The sequence below is a fragment of the Tiliqua scincoides genome, chromosome 2, assembly GCF_035046505.1.
Source record: "Tiliqua scincoides isolate rTilSci1 chromosome 2, rTilSci1.hap2, whole genome shotgun sequence".
In the NCBI taxonomy this organism is placed as follows: Eukaryota; Metazoa; Chordata; class Lepidosauria; order Squamata; family Scincidae; genus Tiliqua; species Tiliqua scincoides.
The window spans coordinates 219,955,500-219,975,927 of record NC_089822.1 but is presented as its reverse complement, the minus strand read 5'-3'; the positions used below and the strand labels follow the sequence as shown (position 1 = coordinate 219,975,927).

General features: G+C 41.1%; 1 protein-coding gene across 1 annotated transcript in view; it reads right to left on the bottom strand.

The window, feature by feature from the left end:
- APPL1 (adaptor protein, phosphotyrosine interacting with PH domain and leucine zipper 1) overlaps positions 1-19,510 on the bottom strand; it is a 39,880-nt gene extending 20,370 nt beyond the window's left edge. Inside the window, exons 1-11 of the mRNA XM_066616493.1 lie at positions 19,381-19,510; positions 12,195-12,293; positions 10,733-10,792; positions 9,909-9,980; positions 9,280-9,367; positions 5,219-5,260; positions 4,592-4,650; positions 4,048-4,194; positions 2,393-2,475; positions 2,134-2,292; positions 492-680 (exon numbers count right to left, since the gene is read on the bottom strand). Of these exons, the coding sequence (XP_066472590.1) occupies positions 492-680; positions 2,134-2,292; positions 2,393-2,475; positions 4,048-4,194; positions 4,592-4,650; positions 5,219-5,260; positions 9,280-9,367; positions 9,909-9,980; positions 10,733-10,792; positions 12,195-12,293; positions 19,381-19,434 (1,052 nt within the window). The 5' untranslated portion in view covers positions 19,435-19,510. The remainder of the gene's footprint in view (positions 1-491; positions 681-2,133; positions 2,293-2,392; positions 2,476-4,047; positions 4,195-4,591; positions 4,651-5,218; positions 5,261-9,279; positions 9,368-9,908; positions 9,981-10,732; positions 10,793-12,194; positions 12,294-19,380) is intronic.
- Positions 19,511-20,428: the final 918 nt, after the last annotated feature.

Sequence of the window (20,428 nt, the reverse complement as noted above, 5' to 3'; positions counted from 1 at the left end):
GAAATAAACCCCACTGACTTCAGTGAAACTTATTCCTGGGTAAGTGCGTACAGGATTGCTGCCTTAGTATCTGGAATTTAGAGTGCCTGGAATTTAGAGTGCACAATGCTCCAGATATTTCATATTTAAACAATCTGTGTGCCAAGGAGCATACCCTGATCCAGCTGTGCTCAGTAGGCATCCATACAAATGAGCGAGGAAGAAATCATTAGGAGCAGTCTCAGGATAATTTGGCCCTGCAATACTTTTACAATACCATCAGATCATGATAGAAACAGTAATAGTATGGAGGAAGCAGCTGAAGAAGTTGTCCCTATTGATTTCTGAAGTTTAGGCACTTGGCTGATGGCAGTCAGTCATGGAAGAGAAAGTGAATGGGCAACAACCCTCTCACTAAGCTGAAGCAACTCCATGGGATCAGACCCGTACAACTACAAACAAAACAACTAAAATAGTTTAATACTAAAGCAACAATGAGAACGAATACAAACTTTTTGCCATCAAAAGATGTTATCTGGAAGCAGTATCTTCTGTCTTCACAATCCACAGCCATTACTGAACAGTTGTCTATATCCATAACAAGTCCTCCGGCTACATCACCCCTTGCTTGGCTCATTAGGTTGCCACCCTGAGTGAAGTAAAATTGTCTGTCCCAACTGGAAGACACCAACCCTGTTTTACTGGAACAAGAAAGCAGATTCTGACTTAGCATTTAACATGAGATATATCTCCCCAATTAGAATACGCTAATGGGGGGAGGGATCAGTCTGTCCAGATCTATCCACACAGAAAAAACTGTGTACTATTACCAAGACTGAAGAAACCAATATAGTTCCTCAGAAGATCCAAGAGAACTTAAATCATACAGATAATACAAAAATTATTTCGGCATGTTGAAAAAAAAAAGGCAGGATTAAATGCATCTGAGATATGCCACGGAGGGCCCAATCCTATCCAACTTTCCAGCATCGTTTCAGCTGCAATGCGGCCCCAAGGTAAGAGAACAAATGTTTCCATACCTTGAAGAGGCCTCTTTGACTGCCTCCCCATCAAAAGATGCAGTGCACGCCCCAATGGCATGGCTGCACCGGCACTGGAAAATTGGATAGGATTTGGCCCTAAGCTGCTTATATAAAAGAGCATTGTCAATGATACACTTAACTATTTTTTAAGTGGCACAGTTTAAAAGTAATGTTTCTACTTCCTTTAGGACTATCAAGAAGGGCAATAAAAATACTATCCACACTGGATGAAGACATGGTTACCATGGTTACCAAATTCCAAATATCAAGTCTACAGCCAAGATCCAAAGTTGTGATATTTGCATATAGCCAAATATCATTTATTGTTGTTACCAGAAGCAGCGTTTACTGCCAAAGATACAATTCACTTTAAAAGTTAAACAACAGGTTGTCTATTTGGAAGCAGGAGTTGATCTATCAGGTCCATCACATGGCCAGTTCGTTTTCCCATACATGCATAACAATTCTTGTGGCATCTTAAAATAACAGCATGTTATTGCAACATGAGCTTTTATAGACAAGATCCTATTTCATATGATAAATGGACTGACAAACCGGTAGGCATAACATTAAGCAACCTTCATCATAAATCACTATGGACAAATATAGTAGTAGCATTTCAACTTTATAACTTAGGGCCTAATCCTATCCAACAGTGATGCAGCCGCAATGAAGCCTCGAGTTAAGGAAACAAGCGTTCCCTTGCATTGAGGAGGTCTCCATGACTGCCCCTCTACCACAGGATGCAGTGCGTGCCTGTTGGCAAGGCTGCCTGAAAGCTGGGAAGTTGGAAAGGATTGGGCCCTTAACTACTCATGCCAGAATTTCAGCACTTGTTCAAAATGCACCCTTATTTTTGGAAGCAGTGTCTACATGTTCTACTTTCACAGAACCTCAATAAACATTTTATCAAGGCCCCTATATTACATTGATATTACACGTAATTATATTTTATCATTTCAAAATAGTTTATCCATAATTACAGCAGAGAAACAGTGGGAAGTAAACTATCTGAATCATGAAGACTTCTCTGGGAAATACTCCAACTATTGTATTGTTAAGTACAACACCATTTGAGGGACTTGAGCATATAGCAGAAATTGCTTCTTACTTTCTTGCATTCAGATAACCAGCTTTCCGAGTTAGGGTCCTCTGGGCCGGAAATTTTGTAGTATCAGGATCAGGCAAATAGAGCGGGTCACTGGCTACCTCCAAGTCCTCTATAGTCTGCTGCATAGTCTCTACTTCATGATCCATTTCCCTCCGAACACTACAAAGCACAAGTCAAATGTTTGAACAGCATGTTTAACTTAAAAGTGTATTAAAAAGAGAAGCCAAGTCATGCATTTGAAAAGAGGAAGTCAACTTACTCCTGTACACTTGTTCCAATATTTGTTAAAAATTCTTCCAGCTGTTCAGTAAGATTTTCTGAGCCCATCTTAAAAAAGCTTATCTTTTAGAAAGGAAAATTCAGTCATTTTACCAAAATAACATTTATGTATACATATCTCATTTTAGTTCCTGTCTTAGAGACTCAATACAATAATGTAACAATTTGCCTATACATGTATATGTGTAGACTGAGAAATTGGTTCAATACACTTGCTTCTTTCCAGTAAGTTAAACTGGGTCAATTCCAACTTATCCACATCTAAGAGTGAGCCCCCTCCTCATCTCCATCTCTGCAGCAACTGAAACTTGCTATTCCAATCAAATACTTTTAAAAAAGAGAATAACTATTTTCTAAAATGCTGCACATTGTTTACTTTTTTTCCTGGTAAACTGGCAGGGGGGGATGAGGAAAGATAAGCATCTTGCAACTGTAAAATTTTTCCAGGGGAAAACACCTTGGTGAGCCAAATATAAAAGGGTCTCCTTTAACAAGTCAAAGTGATGGATTGGAAAACTTAAATTTGAAGCAAGAAGTATTATAAAGGGGAACTCTCCCCCATTAAAAACGTAAATGGGGTTTAATGGAGACAGTATCCTTCACTGGGTTTATAGCGATGGATATTATCCCATAAGAAGCAGTAGATTAAGGTACAGACAGGGAATATAGAGAGCAGCATGCAGTCCTGAACTTCATAAACCACAAATTCCTGCAGAGGTGGCCCATCCATGACATGAGTTGAGAACTTCTTCTCAGACAATAAATTGGAGAAGATGGCAAGTTGATGGGAGTACCCTGCACCCATCCGCTGCCTCCACGGAGTCCAACCAGCTTTATGCTCTTCTTGCACTGCAGTTTGCAAAAGGAGGGCATGCCTTTCTCCCTTGGTGTCCAAGGCCACCACTACCTCCTAGCCTTCTAACGGTTGGCAGAGAGAAAACTAGGAGCCCAGCACCATCACCATTAGAGGTGGCAGCAGCACAGAACACTGAGGAAGAGAGATAGTGCCTTCCCAGCACCCAGTGCTTCCACCTCTAATGGCTGGTGGAACAAACACAAGGAACACAGCATTACCTCGATGGCCATTAGAGGAAGCAGCGACAGCACTGAACGCTGAGGGAAAGGAACAAATGGAGGGTTTACCTCTTCCTCAGCATCCAGTGCTGCCGCTTCTACTGCTTCCTGTCATGGCTGCAGCATTCCTTTTACTAGTCAGTCATTAGAGGAAGCGGAAGCAACGGCAGCAGAGAAAAAACATGCAGGCTCAGCAACAGCAAACTCTAAATATCAAGGATGCCCCTTTAAGAGCTCAGAGGAAAGATATGCAGGAGAGGTGATAGCAGTAAAGGACACAAGGTCAGGGAATTTTCATATCTAGTTTTTCAAAATGTTGGACATAAATGCGGAGAAAAGTATAAGAGGGAGACTTGTAACAGGAATCCTCTGCACAGCACATGAGATCTTGAACTGTCTATTCATAGTTTAAAAATATTTGATTGTATTGCTTTGAGCATCTAAACTATTCCTTCAGCACCAGCAAACCTCGACATAGATTGACTTCAAGTCCTTTTATTTAAGCAGACTTATGTTACATATACATCACATTTCAGAACTGCCATTTCTAAAGACATTCACCTGAGCTTGCATGTAACCTAATAATGGTTCTAACATGGCAATTTTTTTCTTGTACTGAAGAGTATTTAATGCACAGAAATAGTGCATCATCGTCTGATGTTGTTTCTTCCTAGAAGTATATACATCTTCTGTAACTTCATATTTGATCTGAAAAGAAAAAAACTTCTGACTCAGACGCACAGGAAATGACACCAGTGTATGTTTGTTTATATCCAGCAGGAGAATACTTCTCCATTAAACACATTACATAATATTAACCAACATTGCCTTAGTTAAACATTAGTTAAAAAGAATCTAAAAATACTCAGTTACAACAAATTCTCTCTCTCTCTCTCTGTCTCTCTCTCTCTCCTGGACTAACTTACAATCACACCTCCTGTTTTAAAAAAGGTACTCTTAGAAAATATCCCGCTTGGTAAATGCCACACTTACAGTGAGAAATAAAGGTTTGCTTTCTTCACAAAACTGCATACAACAACGTTGTAGCATGTTGTAGCCATTCTATAACATCAGACCTAACTGCTGTATTAAAAGCTTCTCAAACCTTTTCATTCTCTCTTTTTTTGGATAGTCGACTATATCTTGTGATGGCAGCATCATGATCTGCAAATGAAAATTACATTGATTTGAGTAGCAGACACAAAAGACACACATTTGATTAAAGGAAAATATAAACTATGGTATTCATAAAGCAATATTTCTTTGCTCACAACAAAATTTCAAAAATTATTAAAGCCTTCAAAAGACTTTGAAGATGCCAAAGCAGTTCAGACAGTTTTGCTGCTTTGACTTCCCCTGCCCACTATATTATATTTAATAAGACATCAACATAATCAAAAGTACTATGGTACTACAAATATCTGCAGTTAGCCCAGAAATATTTGCACAGGTTGAGCCCAAGTCTTTAATATTTGGATTGTATCCTATGAAAGTTTTCTCCTTTTACTAATTCTCAGAATGATTTTTTTTTCCTGATAACTAGTATCAAAATCATACAAGCCTCCCAAGAGTTTCTCCCATCTCCTTTGTTTAAACTGTACTATGACTTCTAGCTTTGAAGTTGAAGGACAGCTATTACAGCCAGTCAATTAGCAAAATGGGGCTCTGGAGCCAAAAAATACTAGTATGATTGGACTGCATGCCATGAAATTAGCATTTAAGGCAAACTTACCATTGCTTGAGATCTGGAAAACTTCTTTTAAAGTCAACATCTCTAAAAATAAATATATTTAATTAAGGACATATATAATATTACAACAATTTTGCTGCTGTTAATGTAAGCTATACAACAAACATTCATTCATTACTTTCAGGTTTCCTTCTGTTCTCCTGCCCATAAGTGAGGTATGCTTTTTTAAGCAGATAACTTTTCACTAGTATAAAAATTGATCTTACAACTAGATCCTAGCCATATTAGCTCATAAGTTATCCCCATTAATTTCACTAGACTTTACTCAAGTGCATATACGATTGCAGCTTCAAATGTCACTCTAAATCAGGGATTCTTAACCGGTGCTACACCGGGCAGTGCTGGGTGGTATCCGTAGCACCCATCGCCCAGCAGTGACATTGCGATGGAAACTTGCAACAGCAGTAGGTCGTTCAGCCCAGCAGGCAAAGCTCTAGCACGTGGTTTTTGAGTGCAAGGAAAAGCTCTTCCTGAGACTGAGCCTCTTGCTGACCTTGGAAGCCTCCGTTGCGGTCTCTGAACCCAGAAGTAACTGGTGATGCTGTCATAACCAGTTACTTCCGGTGGTACCTCTGAGGACATTGCATTGACAAGAGGTACGTCAGGAGAGCAGCGTTGAGAAATGCTGCTCTGTCTAAATGATTAACAGTCACAGCTCCAAGACTACTAAGTGCAATATTCAAATTAAGAGAACAAGATATCCATACAGCAACAGTGTTGTATGGTGCAACTTGTCAATTTCTAAGGCAACATCAATAGGGGGAAGAAAAACACACCTTTAGAAAAATGTTTTTAGGACAATGGTTCCTCATTTGTCAGTTAATAACATTCACAATGACTTCCTACAGAATGAGATAGATAACATGGCCCACATTTAAACAGGTCTGTTCACTGCACTTGAAGCAATGAACACATTGCACTGCTCATTGCACTTTAGACAGTTAAAGACTTGAATAATTTAGCCTTTAAAATAACAATTCAGAAACACATCACTAAAACTGACATATATAATAAAATATGTTCAATAATTCAATGTCTTGATGGAAGACAAATATAATGTTCTGCTCAGAAATACCAAGAATTACATGCATTTGTTACAATTCTTTAGTGCCACTCTACCAACTTCCTCTTTCTAGTCTACTTTCCTTAACTTCACAGTTCATTTTACTGTTTTGGATGGATACTGAGGAAGACGGAAAGATTAGGGTGCACGACGATGAATAATGTGGTGGTGGAGGGGTGAAAAATGTTAAATTTCTAACCAATAGTGCCTTAATACTCTTTGGAATAAAGAGGTAGTTCACGTTTCGAAAATTAGATAATTGTCCCACCTTTATATGATAGTCTAAAAAAGCAGAGTCCTTCAGAGAAAACTACAATTCGTTATAAACCTAAATTTTATGTTTAGAAAGCTATTATCGGATTTAAGTTCAGACTCACAATTGCTGAAAATCTTCCTATTTTCACAAAACTAGCAGCACAAGAACGCTGCTGGGTAAAATGGAATAACAACATTAATATGAAAATATGTGAGCAGGTTCTACAGTCACTAGAAAAATTTAGTGGAAGAAGCCATTCACTGCTTGTTGAAAAGCTATTAATTCAAGATTGGGATTGCCTTCTAAGGGAGGCTAAGCGTAAATGCTCCCTTTCTTATCTCGGAATTAAATTTCCCTCTAAATTTTCTTTACCCATTTATTTTTATGTACTGACAGTTCCCAAGTTAAGGCGTGCTTATATGATTGCAGGATGTAATGCTTTACCAACTGCACAAATGAAGGGTCATTTTCAAAGGGTCCCTCCCGAGCAGTGTTATTGTGATTGTCCCTTAACTGAATTAGATACCCTGGTGCATATCTTTTTCCGATGCCCAAAATATACAGCAGGGAGAGATCGATTCTTAAAGAAATAGATACACAAATCTTCTATGTTTTCGGACTCTTTAAGATTGAAATTACTGTTAACTAGTCTTTGCAAAGAGTGTGTTGTGGATGTAGCCAAATTCTGTTCCTATGTGGTTTTAAACTCTGGTTTTAAGATTTTAGATAAATAGGTGTATGGCTTATGTGCTGATCAATCTAATAAACTTGAACATAAATTTTATGTGAGTAAACATTCTTATTTCTTAAACGTGGTCAAATTACACTATGTCATGATTATCACCCAGAGTGTCAGGGAAAGATTAGGGGAAATTCCAAACCCTGGCAGGTTGCACCCTCTTTCACCAGTCTAATCCACCTAACCCTTGAGGATAATGTGGTCTGCTTATAACACCATTAAGCGCCCAGGTTCTTTGAAATACATTTCCTTAGTCAATAAAAGGGAATGCACTTAATCTTCAAAATAGAAGAACTTTATTACAAGAAAATGTTAGTTCTTAAGGGAGCCCTTGTTGCCTCATAACCATTAGTATCGTGCATTTACAGTAGTGTACAAAACAAGAAAAGTTATCTACAAGATAGTAAGGTCACCGAGTTACCAACATTGCAGGACTGTCAGCAGCATAATACTCCATCAGCTGCCTTCTAACATACTCCAGCATCAGGAGCGCTAACCCAAGCTTCCTTCTCTCCTGTCCTATTTCTTCTGTGAACCCACATCCAGGTTTTATACCTCAAATTACAAATGAACCAAACCTGGACAGCCTCATGTCGTCTTCTACTTAGCAACCAGCTTAAAACCTCTGTTAAAGGAAAAGGCCACTTGCCCAACCCCATGACAGCATCCGTTTAATAATTCTACTGATGTATATGTGCTGTGTTTCCCCAAAAATAAGACACTGTCCTATATTTTTTCTGGCTCAAAAAAACACACTGGGTCTTATTTTTGGGGTAGGTCTTTTTTTTTCTTTTTTAATGTACAACAATCCACAGTCATTCATGTACAAAAATATCCCCTCAGCACCCAGGAGGATGCCTGCCTGCCTGCCTACTCAGAAGTCAGTCCCTTTATAGTTAATGGGACTTACTCCCTGGAAGGTGTGGAGAGGGTGTTCCCTAAGCACCCAGGAGGATGCCTGTCTACTCAGAAGGCAGTCCCTTTATAGTTAATGGGACTTACTCCCTGGAACTCGTGGACAGCCTCAGAGCCTGGTAGGCAGGGTTGCCTTGCTTGCTACTTCCCACCTCAGCTCCTCCTCAGTGTTCTCTGCCCAAGGCAGCACAGCAGGCGCTTTTTAGGTGGCGCGTGGGAGTGCATCGTTCTGATCATGTTGTCCACCCGCCCCGCCCGAGGACCCCTCCTGCCCCCCCCCCCGGCCCTGATCACAACTGGGTCTTATTTTCGGCGTAGGTCTTATATTTCAGCAATTCTCAAAAAACACACTAGGTCTTATTTTCGGGGTAGGTCTTATTTTCGGGGAAACACGGTATACTTAAGAAATATTACTACAGGTTGAGTCTCGTTATTCGCAAGGGTGCTGTTCCCAGAACTCATGTGGATAGCAAAATTTGCATTAAAGCAAATCCATTTAAAAAACAAATGTCCCTTTGCTAGGCGATTTAAAAACAACCTTGCTGACCTTAGTGATGTAAGACAGAGTCATTAGGCAGACAATCCATCAATCATTCTCTCTCCAGGCACTTAGAACTTCACTCCAAGATGAGCGACCCCCTCCCTTTCCCCTGAATATGTGAAAGAAAGATAATCGCTTTGCATTCTTTCCCAGCGCTGTGCTTTGGGTAAAGGGAGGGGTTGCTGGACCTGAGTGAAACCGTAACATGGAGGTTTTCAGCCTCTAGAAGGTTTTTGAGGGCAGGGGAGGTCACGGCTCTCAGAAAGCCTCCAGTGGGGAGGCAGAAGGTGCAGGAGGAAGCAGCAAATGCTGCCCCATGGCATCTGCTGCATGATGGGAGGTTGTGGGCGGAGGGAGGTGGCATCTCTGGAGGTGTAACCCTGGGTGGCACAGGTGAGAAATGCCACTGCTCTGTTTTGTATAAGGGGGTGATTGATTGAGAGGTGGTCATCAAAGTAGCAAACTAGTAAATTGGTACTGAATTAATATTCATATACAAGCACACCATTTGTGCCAGCAATTACTTTACCTTTTAGATCTCTTTCCTTGAACTGTGTGATGGGAAACATCATGGCATCAGCCAGCTGAGTTGACAGTACTGCATGACAAGAACTGAGCTGAGAAAAGAATATCCATACAGCTAAACAATTCTGCCTGAAAATGTGTAGATTTCACCTGTTTTACAAATAATGTTACAAGAATGGAAACATTTCCATACTGACTCTCAATTTAAAATGGCTTACAAGTGCTAAAAACAACACACACCTTTCAATTCACAATCCTGCTAAAATTAAGCACTTTGACATGCAATTTTTAGTAAGAGAATTAAGCAGGTACTCAAGCCTTTCTAGATTAAATCAATGAGGTTTTTAAAAAAAATCTTTAACTTGATCGCATCCTTAATTTTTATCTTGTCTCCTTTAAGTTCATTGGGACCTACATCTTGGGTTTTATCTAGTTAAAAGCTAGTTAGTTTAACTCAATGGGGTACGATCCTAAACAAGGACTTGCAGTGAAACTGCAACACTATCTATAAATGACAAGAATGGAGTTACTCTTACATTAACACTAAGCAGTTCAGAAAACAATCTATGATTTGTAACAAAGCAATCATTCGCCTAGGAAGCCTCCAGTGAAATAACACACACACTCTCTTACCTCATCTATCACTTTTGCAAACTGCTGCAGAGTAGAATTCATAACTTCATCATCACCACCCAAAGGGAAGCGCTAGCAAAAAAGAACAAACTCTTACACCCAAGTTAACCTTCACTGAACATTCTAAATGTTTCACAGCACAGTAATTTATTCCTAAGGTCTAATAAAATGTATTAATATAAAGATAATATAAATATTATCTTTTTTCCAAGAAAAAAGCCTCTGAAAGAAGATTACAGGTCAGGAGAAAAGTATTTATGGATATTTTTTTAATATAAACAGGCAAAGTGCATAAAGACAAGTGTCAAGAAGAACTGTTGCTCAGTGACAGCACACACTTCACATGCAGAAGGTCACAAGTTCAATCCCTGGCATCACCAGGTAGGAAATACTTCTGTCTGAAACTCTGGAGAGCCACTACTAGTCAGTGCCAACAGTACAATTGCCTGACACTGAATCTGGTTCCTACGTTCCTGTGAGCTCATTTTAATAGACTATACTGTGTATGAAAAATCCAAATACCCAATCTGAATCAGAAAAATTCAATTAAAATATGCCTGTGCTGAAATAAAATTAAAATAACCAATGTGTACATTCATGGTGTGGCCAGTTTCTTTCCTGGTCAGCTACCAGTGCCTTTAACAACAGGACAACATGCAAGAAATAAGCAAGTGCTATTTCCTAGAGGGAAATAAAAGAATCAGGAAAGCCTTGCTTAATTCCTGCACTCTAAGCTATTATTAACGCACATGAGCTGACCCAGTATAAGCTGGCAACCTTCTCTAGAATTTTAACCCAAATATTTCATTCCAAGAGAACTATACCTGCTTCTCATATTCCTTCAGAAGCTTTGAAGTCAAGTGTGTTGCTGCACTTAATTCATTCTGATGTAAAGAAAGAGAGATATCGGCTGCTATAGTCATTTAATTCCCAACAATGCAATGTTTAAATCTAGATAAATTCTGATTAGAAGCAATTTGCTACAGTGATCTCTCACACAACAGAGTTAAAAAGTAACAAAAAATATTACAACAAAACTATAAAGAACTATAAATAAATCTGAAACATGCATAATTACACAAACATCAATAAAATACTAATGGCCCAATTCAGTTTTCCAGCACTGATCTAGCCATGCCTATGGGGTTTGCACTGTAATCTACAGTGCATGGACAGTCACAAAGGCCTCTTCAAGGGAAGGGAAAGTTTGTTCTCTTATATTGGGGCTACACCGAGGCTGGAAAGTTGGTTACTGAGCCCTAAGTCAGGGTTATTTGAGACTGTTTGCAGGCACAAAAACAGAACATGTGGCTAACATTCTAGGAACTATAGCATGTATCTCCTTCCTTCATAACTCTGAATAGCACATGAAAACATGATACAGTGAATACCCTGCTAGCTAGACCAACAGTCTAACTTAGTATAAAGTACAATTGGACCTCGGTATCTGCGGAGGATCCATTCCTGGACCCTCCACAGATACCAAAATCCACAGATAAACAAATCTGTGGGTCTGGTCCACAGGACGTCTGGACACAACTGGAGTTAATCTCCAGTGTTTCTCAAAATGTGGGTCACGAGCGAATTTCAGGTGGGTCCCCATCCATTTCAATATTTTATTTTTAATATATTAGACTTGATGTTGCCATGTTTTGTGACTGCATTTGGAGAAATGTTACAGAGCTATACTTTTAACAAGCTACTATGTATATTCTTTTAACAATGATAATAAATGGTATTGACTCCTGGGTAAGTGTGGGTGGGATTGTAGCTTAGGATTGCTAAAAATTTTCCTGCTTGATGTCACTTCCCATCATGACATCACTTCCGGTGGGTCCTGACAGATTCTCATTCTAAAAAAGTGGGTCCCGGTGCTAAATGTGCAAGAACCACTGCTCTAGTCGCTGAACGGAGGTGTTCTGATGCCCAAAAAGGCCTTTATGGGCTTTAGAAAGGCCTCTGGAGATGCCAGAAAGTCACTTCTAGTTTTCAGGAAAACCAAAAATGCCTTTCTGGTACCTCCAGAGGCCTTTCTGATGCCCACAGAGGCCTCTGTGAGCCTTAGAAAGGCTCCCAGACATGACCAGAGAACATCTTCATTCCCATCCAAGAGCTCAGGTCTGGCCTCCAGTGTGAGTTCAGAACCCATAGAACATATTTTCAAGGGGTTACAGAGACAAAAAAACCCTGTGCAAACACTTTTCCAGATCTAACCCACTATCAACTGCACAATTTTGAAAAACTGACTCAAGACTGTCTAACTTCTGGATTCGGAAGTCACCCTACCTGTGCATCATAAATGCGATGCATGGCTTGATACAGCTGGTTAATATATCTGGAAATTGCCGCAGCATCTTCTTCAAACACACCCAGCAAAGATCGTGTCTAAAAAATAAACAATTTGTATAAAATTGAGACTCCAGTGTAGCAGCTAAATGTGGTCTAGGCAACCCAAAGTCCTAGAATAAAATTCATTGCTATCAAATGGTTTGGCACATAGCTAGAAGTCATAAAGTACAGCCTAGGCCAGAATATGATGACAAAGTAGCAGAACAGTTAGACTATTTGGACTACAGTACTTCCCTATGGTTAATTGCTTTTTATTTTAATGCTCAACCAGTGGCATAAAAGTTAAAATTGATCTTTTGTAGCAGTAAACTGCAATTGAATCTATTTAATATATTTAATTTTAGACTGAATTACAAGTTTAGTTAATAGTTAAAACATTTGGGTTAAATAGTTAAAACTTTGGGTTTAACAAGAAATCATAAAGTTTAAAATTGGGTCAAATTTCTGATTTAAGTATTAACTGAGCAACCCAGATGACCTTTATATTTGAATTTTCAGAAAGCGTTTTCCCCCCCAAAAGCTTTTTTTCAGAAAATTCCTTCTTCATGTTCACTGGAACTACACCACCTCCAGCCATCTGAACCTTTTTTCTGCATTTGGCAACACCAAACATGAAGAGAATTTCTCCATGATTTGGGGGGGGGGCCATGTCTGAACTCGGGAACACAACGTGTGTATTTACAAAAAAAAAACTCAGACACACAAGTATTGATTGCACACTTGACATAATACGTAGTCATCACATTAATAGTAAACAGAAAATTCAAGCAGCCAACAAAAGAAACTGTCAATCTAGTACTTTCCTACATCTATGATGCAAAATTATGGATTCTGGACAGAGATTTTATGATGCCATCTCTTGACTATGTAAAAACCTGTGAAGTATACAGATGCTGATGAGTCATTCAGAGACACATGGACAATCCCTACTCAGCAATCTACCTCTCCTATACACCTTGAGACATGAATCTCATTTGCATCCACTACCTAGCTGTTTCATCAGAAGAAAATGCTGGAGAACAATGGCCCAAACTCCTAAAGAACTTTCTTCCATTGGATAGGCACCAGCTAGGAAACCTAAAAGACATGGGTTACAGTGCCACGGTTTCATGCATTGCTTCCACTTGGCATGGATATGCCATAACAAGGAGCAGAGGAGCAGCTTAATGGCTGTTACAATACGCACACAGTGCAGCTTTCCAGACACAGCTTGGTAGCTGCTTACTTCAAACTGAAGTACATCACAGCTGTCAATTAGTAGGTGGGCAGGCAGCGGTTTTATGATGTAGAACAGGGGTCTCCAAACATTTTGGCCAGAGGGCCACATCAAATATCTGGCATGGTTTTGAGGGCCGAAAAAATATATAAATATAAAATTTATATAAATAAATTAGAGATGGAACATAGATGTGTGAATAAATGAATGGGCTCATTCATTCAACCTCTCTGGTCCTTAGAACACCCTCCAGATGCAACCAGAGCATAGTTCCAGTCATGTTCGGCAAAGTGGGCCAGGGGCTTTCAGGGGACAAGAGGCTGGCCGCGGGCTGGACAGAGGCTCGCCACGGGTCACATCTGGCCCCCAGGCCGGGGTTTGGAGACCTCCGATGTAGAAGAAACAAAATGACATTTATTTTAAGAGAACTACAAGGCATCTTACATCAAGAAAATAAAAAACACATGAAAACCCACACATCTCCACAATTACAGTACAAACTAGTAAGAAAAAGCAAGAACATTCACTTCTCACCCAGTCCACGGTTTTCAACAATACTGTAAGCAAATTAAGATTCAGTGCCTGGGCATTCAACTGGTAGCTAAAGCCTATTATGCTTATGTGATATTTTGCACTGTGTGATGTTTATTCCTACAATTATTTGCTTATGTAATCAGTATTGGAAGCTATACTGTATTCCAGGGGTCTCCAAACTTTTTGGCCAGAGGGCCGCATCAAATATCTGGCATGGTGTGGCGGGCCGGGAAAAAAATTTAAATATAAAATTAAATATAAAATTAGCCGCCCTGGGTCCCTTTAGGGAGAAGGGCGGGATATAAATAAAGTTTATTATTATTATTAAATAAATAAATAAATTAGACATGGAACTTAGATGAGTGAATAAATGAATGAATGGGCTCGTTCATTCAACCTCTCTGGCCCTCAGAACACGCTCCAGACACAATCAGAGCACAGTTCTGGTTATGTTCAGTTGAGCAGGGCAGAGGCTTTCAGGGGACAAGACAGTGGCTGCGGGCCTGAAAGAGGCTTGCTGTGGGTCACATCTGGCCCCTGGGCCAGTGTTTGGAGACCCCTGCTGTATTCAATGGGCAGTGTGGTTTACTCATGTCATTCAAGGAGATTAGTAACAAGAAAATATTTTGTCATCACACTGCATTATTATTCATCCAGCCTTGGGGATACCAGCGCACAAGAATGTTTCATTAGTATGCCTGTGCATTATAGAGTTGCTTAAGCAATGGCTCTGACAAACTACTAGGCTACAAAGAAAGAATGGTTCACATGGGTGAACAGCCAGCTGAGACCATTCTAATTCCTAGCTTCCTTAACTATCTTCAATGTAACCGCACAAAATACAGAACTGCATATATATTAAAGTGACAGGAAGCACAACTTTAAATCCTTCCTCTTTCAAACAATTAAAAAAAAAACATTTAGAGCAGGGGTGCCCAAACCCCGGCCCTGGGGCCACTTGCGGCCCTCGGAGGGCTCCCAATCCAGCCTGCAGGGATCCCAGTCTCCAATGAGCCTCTGGCCCTCCAGAGACTTGCTGGAGCCTGTGCTGGCCCGACGCAACTGCTCTCAATGCGAGGATGACTGTTTGACCTCTCACCTGAGCTGTGGAACGAGGGTTCCCTCCACTGTTTGCTGTTTCACTTATGTGATGCAGGAGTGGCAGCAAAGGAAAGGCTGGACTTGTTTTGTGCAAGACCTTCATTCAGTCATATAAGTTCCATCTCAAATCATTTATGTAAATTTATTCAAATTTTAAATGCAAATTAATTCTTTCTTTTCCCTGCCCCTGTCAAAGTGTCAGAGAGATGTGGCCCTCCTACCAAAATGTTTGGACACCCCTGATATAGAGCATTAAATATTTTCAAATGCTTCATATAAAATATATCCATTATCTTTTTACAGAAAACTGTCCAAGATGTTGCATTGGTTCACATGATGCGGGGTTGGCCAAACCATAGTTTACCATTACGTGTCTGAGCCAGAAGCTCCTGCACTTTGTTTCATTAATTATGCCCTGGTTTGATCAAAGCAGAGTTTGCCATTATAGCCGAACTGGAAAAGTAAGTTTTGATCCAACCAGGAAATAACTAAGCAGAGCATATGACATGGAACGGGACACATGGCTCGTATCTGTAATGCCAAATCATGATTTGTCATTATGATGTGAACTGAACCATTCATTCACTAATCCTTACAATAGCCCTGACAAAGCAGGACAGTACAGTTATCCATTATTGCAAGGTTAGGGGGTGGGTAGGCTGAAAGAATAGTAGATTTAAAGCAGGTTAATTGCAGAGGTGAGATCTGAACCCTGAGCTCCTAGCTCACATTCTTAGCCCAGAGTGCTCAGTACAGTACACTAGCTTATAATGCTCACAACTGTAATCAACACATTTCTACAAACACATTAGAACAGTTTAAAATAGTTGCCCACCTATGCAGAAGAATATGAATGTCATTTTAACCAAATTTTAAGATCAGAGTTAAGTTGAGCTGAAAGTATGAAGAATGCATAAAATGAACAGCTAATGCTGCAGTCCTAACATCTCTTGAAGGTAATCTCCATGGAACTCACCGGGACTCACTTCTGAACCTACATGTCTAGGATAAGGCTACAGATCATAACATTACACACAGCAATAACAAAAGATAAGGTTAATACCAAATATCAAATTACTGTAAACTCAAAGTCATGCGAATAATTTTGTCTCCATAAAGGTTTGACAGCAATATTTTCTATAACATTTGCACACAAATTTGCTTGATGTTATTATGCATAATAGACTGTAAGTACAAACTACTGCTCAGAGGGCTGTAGAGATGGCAGGAATGATTACAGTTACTCTTTATCTGTAGCTGCTAAGTTTTTCACTGGAAACAGAAGGTACCAGCATCATCCTTTTCCAGAGCAGTCAGGAAACCAACACTTCAACCATTAAAAGTAATTTCAAGGATTTTAGCAGTACTATATTTATATAAGGTGACCTTGGACTCCTTGGAACAACTTGTCAGTTTGCTCATAGCAAACCAGGACATAAAATAATTTCAATGGAAAGCAGGCACTGTAATTGTTTTTGCAGCCAAGTCTTGAATAGACCTATGTGGAAACTTAGGCCTTACATCTCAATAAACATATATTTGTAGGTAAGTCCTCAGCCTTTGAACAGATTTCATTACAAGACAACCTTAAGGAAACAGTGAAGATGATTTCAAAGCTACAGATATGCTAATCCACCTAAGCACTCCAGGAGGAGGAAGGGTGTGGAGGGGAAAATTGAAGGAGCAATTTAAATAATTGCACAGCATTAAGAAAGGAGTAGCTCTCTACCAAACCTGCTGCCCCTTTCACAATACCAACCTTAACTCAATGGAACCTAGGGGAATTGGGGCTATATGAAGTTTTATGCTATACAGTACTGTGCTCTTTAACTTTTAATATTTAAAAGACCCCAGTCACATCCTCCATACACTACACAGGTTTCCTTATCTCAGTGGTTCCCAGTCTGGGGTATGTGTATCACCAGGGGTATTTGCCAGGACTTTTAGGGGCCCTCGAAAAAGAATTGAATACAAGCGTGCGTCACTTAACAATCTTCCGCTTAATGACAGACCGTATATATGATGGTGGTCAAAGCACAACCAAGAGGCTCTTAATGAAGCAGTTGGGATTCCCATAATCTGCAGCAGAGTGTCTGTTTACACAATAAAGAGGCTCTTAATGCAAAGAAGAGCAATCTATCTCCAGTAGCCTGTGCAGCAAGCTAGTTCTGGCAGGGAGGGACTGTTTACAAAACAAAGGCACTAGGTTGGGCTGAACATTCGCTTAACAACTAATCATATAACAACAGGGATTGGAGAATGTATCACCATTGTTAAGTAGCGCACATCTGTAATGGCAGGAAAAGGCAGGTCTGTAATAGAATGCCTTGAGGGGCTGGCAAAGCATGAAGAAAAGCAGCTATCTGAATGTGAAAGCCTCACCAACTGCTAGTTTTTGGTCATCAAATTATGTATTATCAGATATGGATCAGCAGTGACAAACATAAATTTGAAATAGCAGCAACTACATTAATTACAAACATTTTGCTAATATGAAGGGTACAGTTTATGGAAATGGGCTGCCAAGGGGTATGCAAGTGAAAAAAACGTTGGGACTCACTACTTTATCTGGACTGCTTGGGATGGGAAGATGTACGGATTTCAAATTTGTCTGAATTTCAGAATAATTGCATAAATATAATGAGAAATGCTTCCTTTTTTCGCTGTGACCCATATGGGTGTCTTCTGGCCTCTTTGACATTTTTTCAGAAACATCTGTACAGCTACACATCACAGAGCAGAGAATAAAACTTACAGCCTGTACCTGCGCTTTATGTGGGAATGAGCACAAGACCTTCCAGTATTCCTGGGATGTGTGGTGGGTGGGGAGGCAAGTGGGGCAGAGACTGCCCACCGAAGTCCTTTGAAAAGTGTAACCGCTGTGTGAAGCACCCAAGCACCCACAACCCATGCACAGAGCATAAGAACATAAGAACAGCCCCACTGGATCAGGCCATAGGCCCATCTAGTCCAGCTTCCTGTATCTCACAGCGGCCCACCAAATGCCCCAGGGAGCACAACAAATAACAAGAGACCTGCATCCTAGTGCCCTCCCTTGCATCTGACATAGCCCATTTCTAAAATCAGGAGGTTGCACATACACATCATGGCTTGTAACCCATAACGGATTTTTTCTCCAGAAACTTGTCCAATCCCCTTTTAAAGGCGTCCAGGCCAGATGCCATCACCACATCCTGTGGCAAGGAGTTCCACAGACTGACCACACGTTGTGTAAAGAAATATTTTCTTTTGTTTGTCCTAACCCTCCCAACACTCAATTTTAGTGGATATCCCCTGGTTCTGGTGTTATGTGAGAGTGTAAAGAGCATCTCTCTATCCACTTTATCCTTCCCATGCATAATTCTGTATGTCTGAATCATGTCCCCCCTCAGGCACCTCTTTTCTAGGCTGAAGAGGCCCAAACGCCATAGCCTTTCCTCATAAGGAAGGTGTCGCAGACTAATCATCTTAGTCGCTCTCTTTTGCACCTTTTCCATTTCCACTATGTCTTTTTTGAGATGTGGCGACCAGAACTGGACGCAATACTCCAGGTGTGGCCTCACCATTGATTTATACAACAGCATTATAATATTAGCCGTTTTGTTCTCAATACCTATTCTAATGATCCCAAGCACAGAATTGGCCTTCTTGAGAAGCAAGCAGGCAGAGCACGAGGGCTGTGGTTGTTTGGCTGCCTCCCACAGCGGCAGCACTTTTTGAAGGACTCCAGTGGGGAGGCTCTGCCTCCCCACCCATCACACACCCCTGCAGTGTTCACACTACAGAAAGCAAGTCTTGGACAAATATGTCTGGCTTCTGGATGCCCAGACAAGGGCATCTACCTGTAGCAGAGTGATCTACGGTTAGTAAATCTACCTACCTGTGATCTACCTATAGAAGAGTGATCTACCTGTAATAAATTTACCTATCTGTGATCCACCTGTAGTAAATCTACCTACCTGTAGCAGTGAGCCACTTGTAGTAGATCTACTTACGTGTGATCTACCTGTAGCAGAGTGATCTGCCTGCAGTAAATCTACCTACCTGTAGCAGAGTGATCTACCTGTAGCAAATCTTCCTACCTAGCTGTGAGGTGCCTGCAGCAGAGCCTCCTGACGGCCCAAACACAGCGGGTGGGAGGAGCGAGAGCCAGTGAGAGGGAGGGGAGGGCCCTTCGGGCGCACAGGCGAGGTCCCCTCCAGCCGCTCGACGCCTGGCCAGGGGGAGGCAGCGCTGGCGCCGCGCGGCCTCAAGCCCGCGCCCCCGACCCACCTGGGGACTGTCCTCCAGCGTCTCCTCGACGGGCAGCTTGTCTATCCCGGGCATGTCGGCGGTGGGAGCTCCTCAGGCCGCGCCGCGCCCAGCCGCCGAGCCTCCTCCCGCAGCCACAACAAGCCAGCCGGCCCAGCTCAGGAAATCCCGCCCGCCCTTCCACGGAGGCGCGGCGCCGTTCCTGCCCGCCTTCCATTGGCTGCAGAGGCGTCACTCCGGCCAGGAAGAGCGCGGGGGGCCTCCTCCGCTGCGCTGCAGCCCGCCTGTCCCCCTCGCCCCTCCGCTTCTGCCTCCCTTTGAGGTTTCTCCAGAGCCCCTTGCAGAGAAGCTCTCATTTGGGGGCATTTGTGACACATTCAGCAGCTCTAGAGCCCAAGCCTAGCCATGTCTACTCGGAAGTAAGCCCCACTAGAGTCAGTGGGGCTTACTTCCAGGTAAGTGTGGATAGGATTTTAGCATAAGTTCTCCTCCTAACATTTCAGCCTCGCACATGTAGGGCATTATCACAGGACTCAAATGATCTACTGCAGAGTTTCTCAAACTGTGGGTTGGGGCCCACTAGGTGGTTCTCCATTCATTTCTGTTATTTTATTTTTTTAATCTATTGATGCTATGATAGTATATGACTGCATTTGAGGAAATGTTACAGATCTGTATTTTTAATAGGCTACTATGTACATGCTTTTAACAATGATAGTCAATAGGGCTTACTGCTGGGTGAGTGTGGATAAGACTGCAGCCTAGGATTGTAAAAAATTTTCCTGCTTGATGATGTCACTTTCAGCCATGTCATCACTTCCAGGTTAATGACATCACTTCCAGTAGGTCCCAACAGATTATAATTCTAAAAATTGAGTCCCCAGTGCTGAAAAGTTTGAGAACCACTGATCTACTGGTAAAAGCTTAAAACTCAGATACCCCCAGCTAAAGGTTAAAGCACCAAAACTCAGGTGGTATAAGTTTAAAAGTCCAAACTTCTAAAATAAAAGCCCTTTCCAATCAGATGCCAGAGTAAAAATTAGATTACCCCTGCTAATTGGGTAAGAGG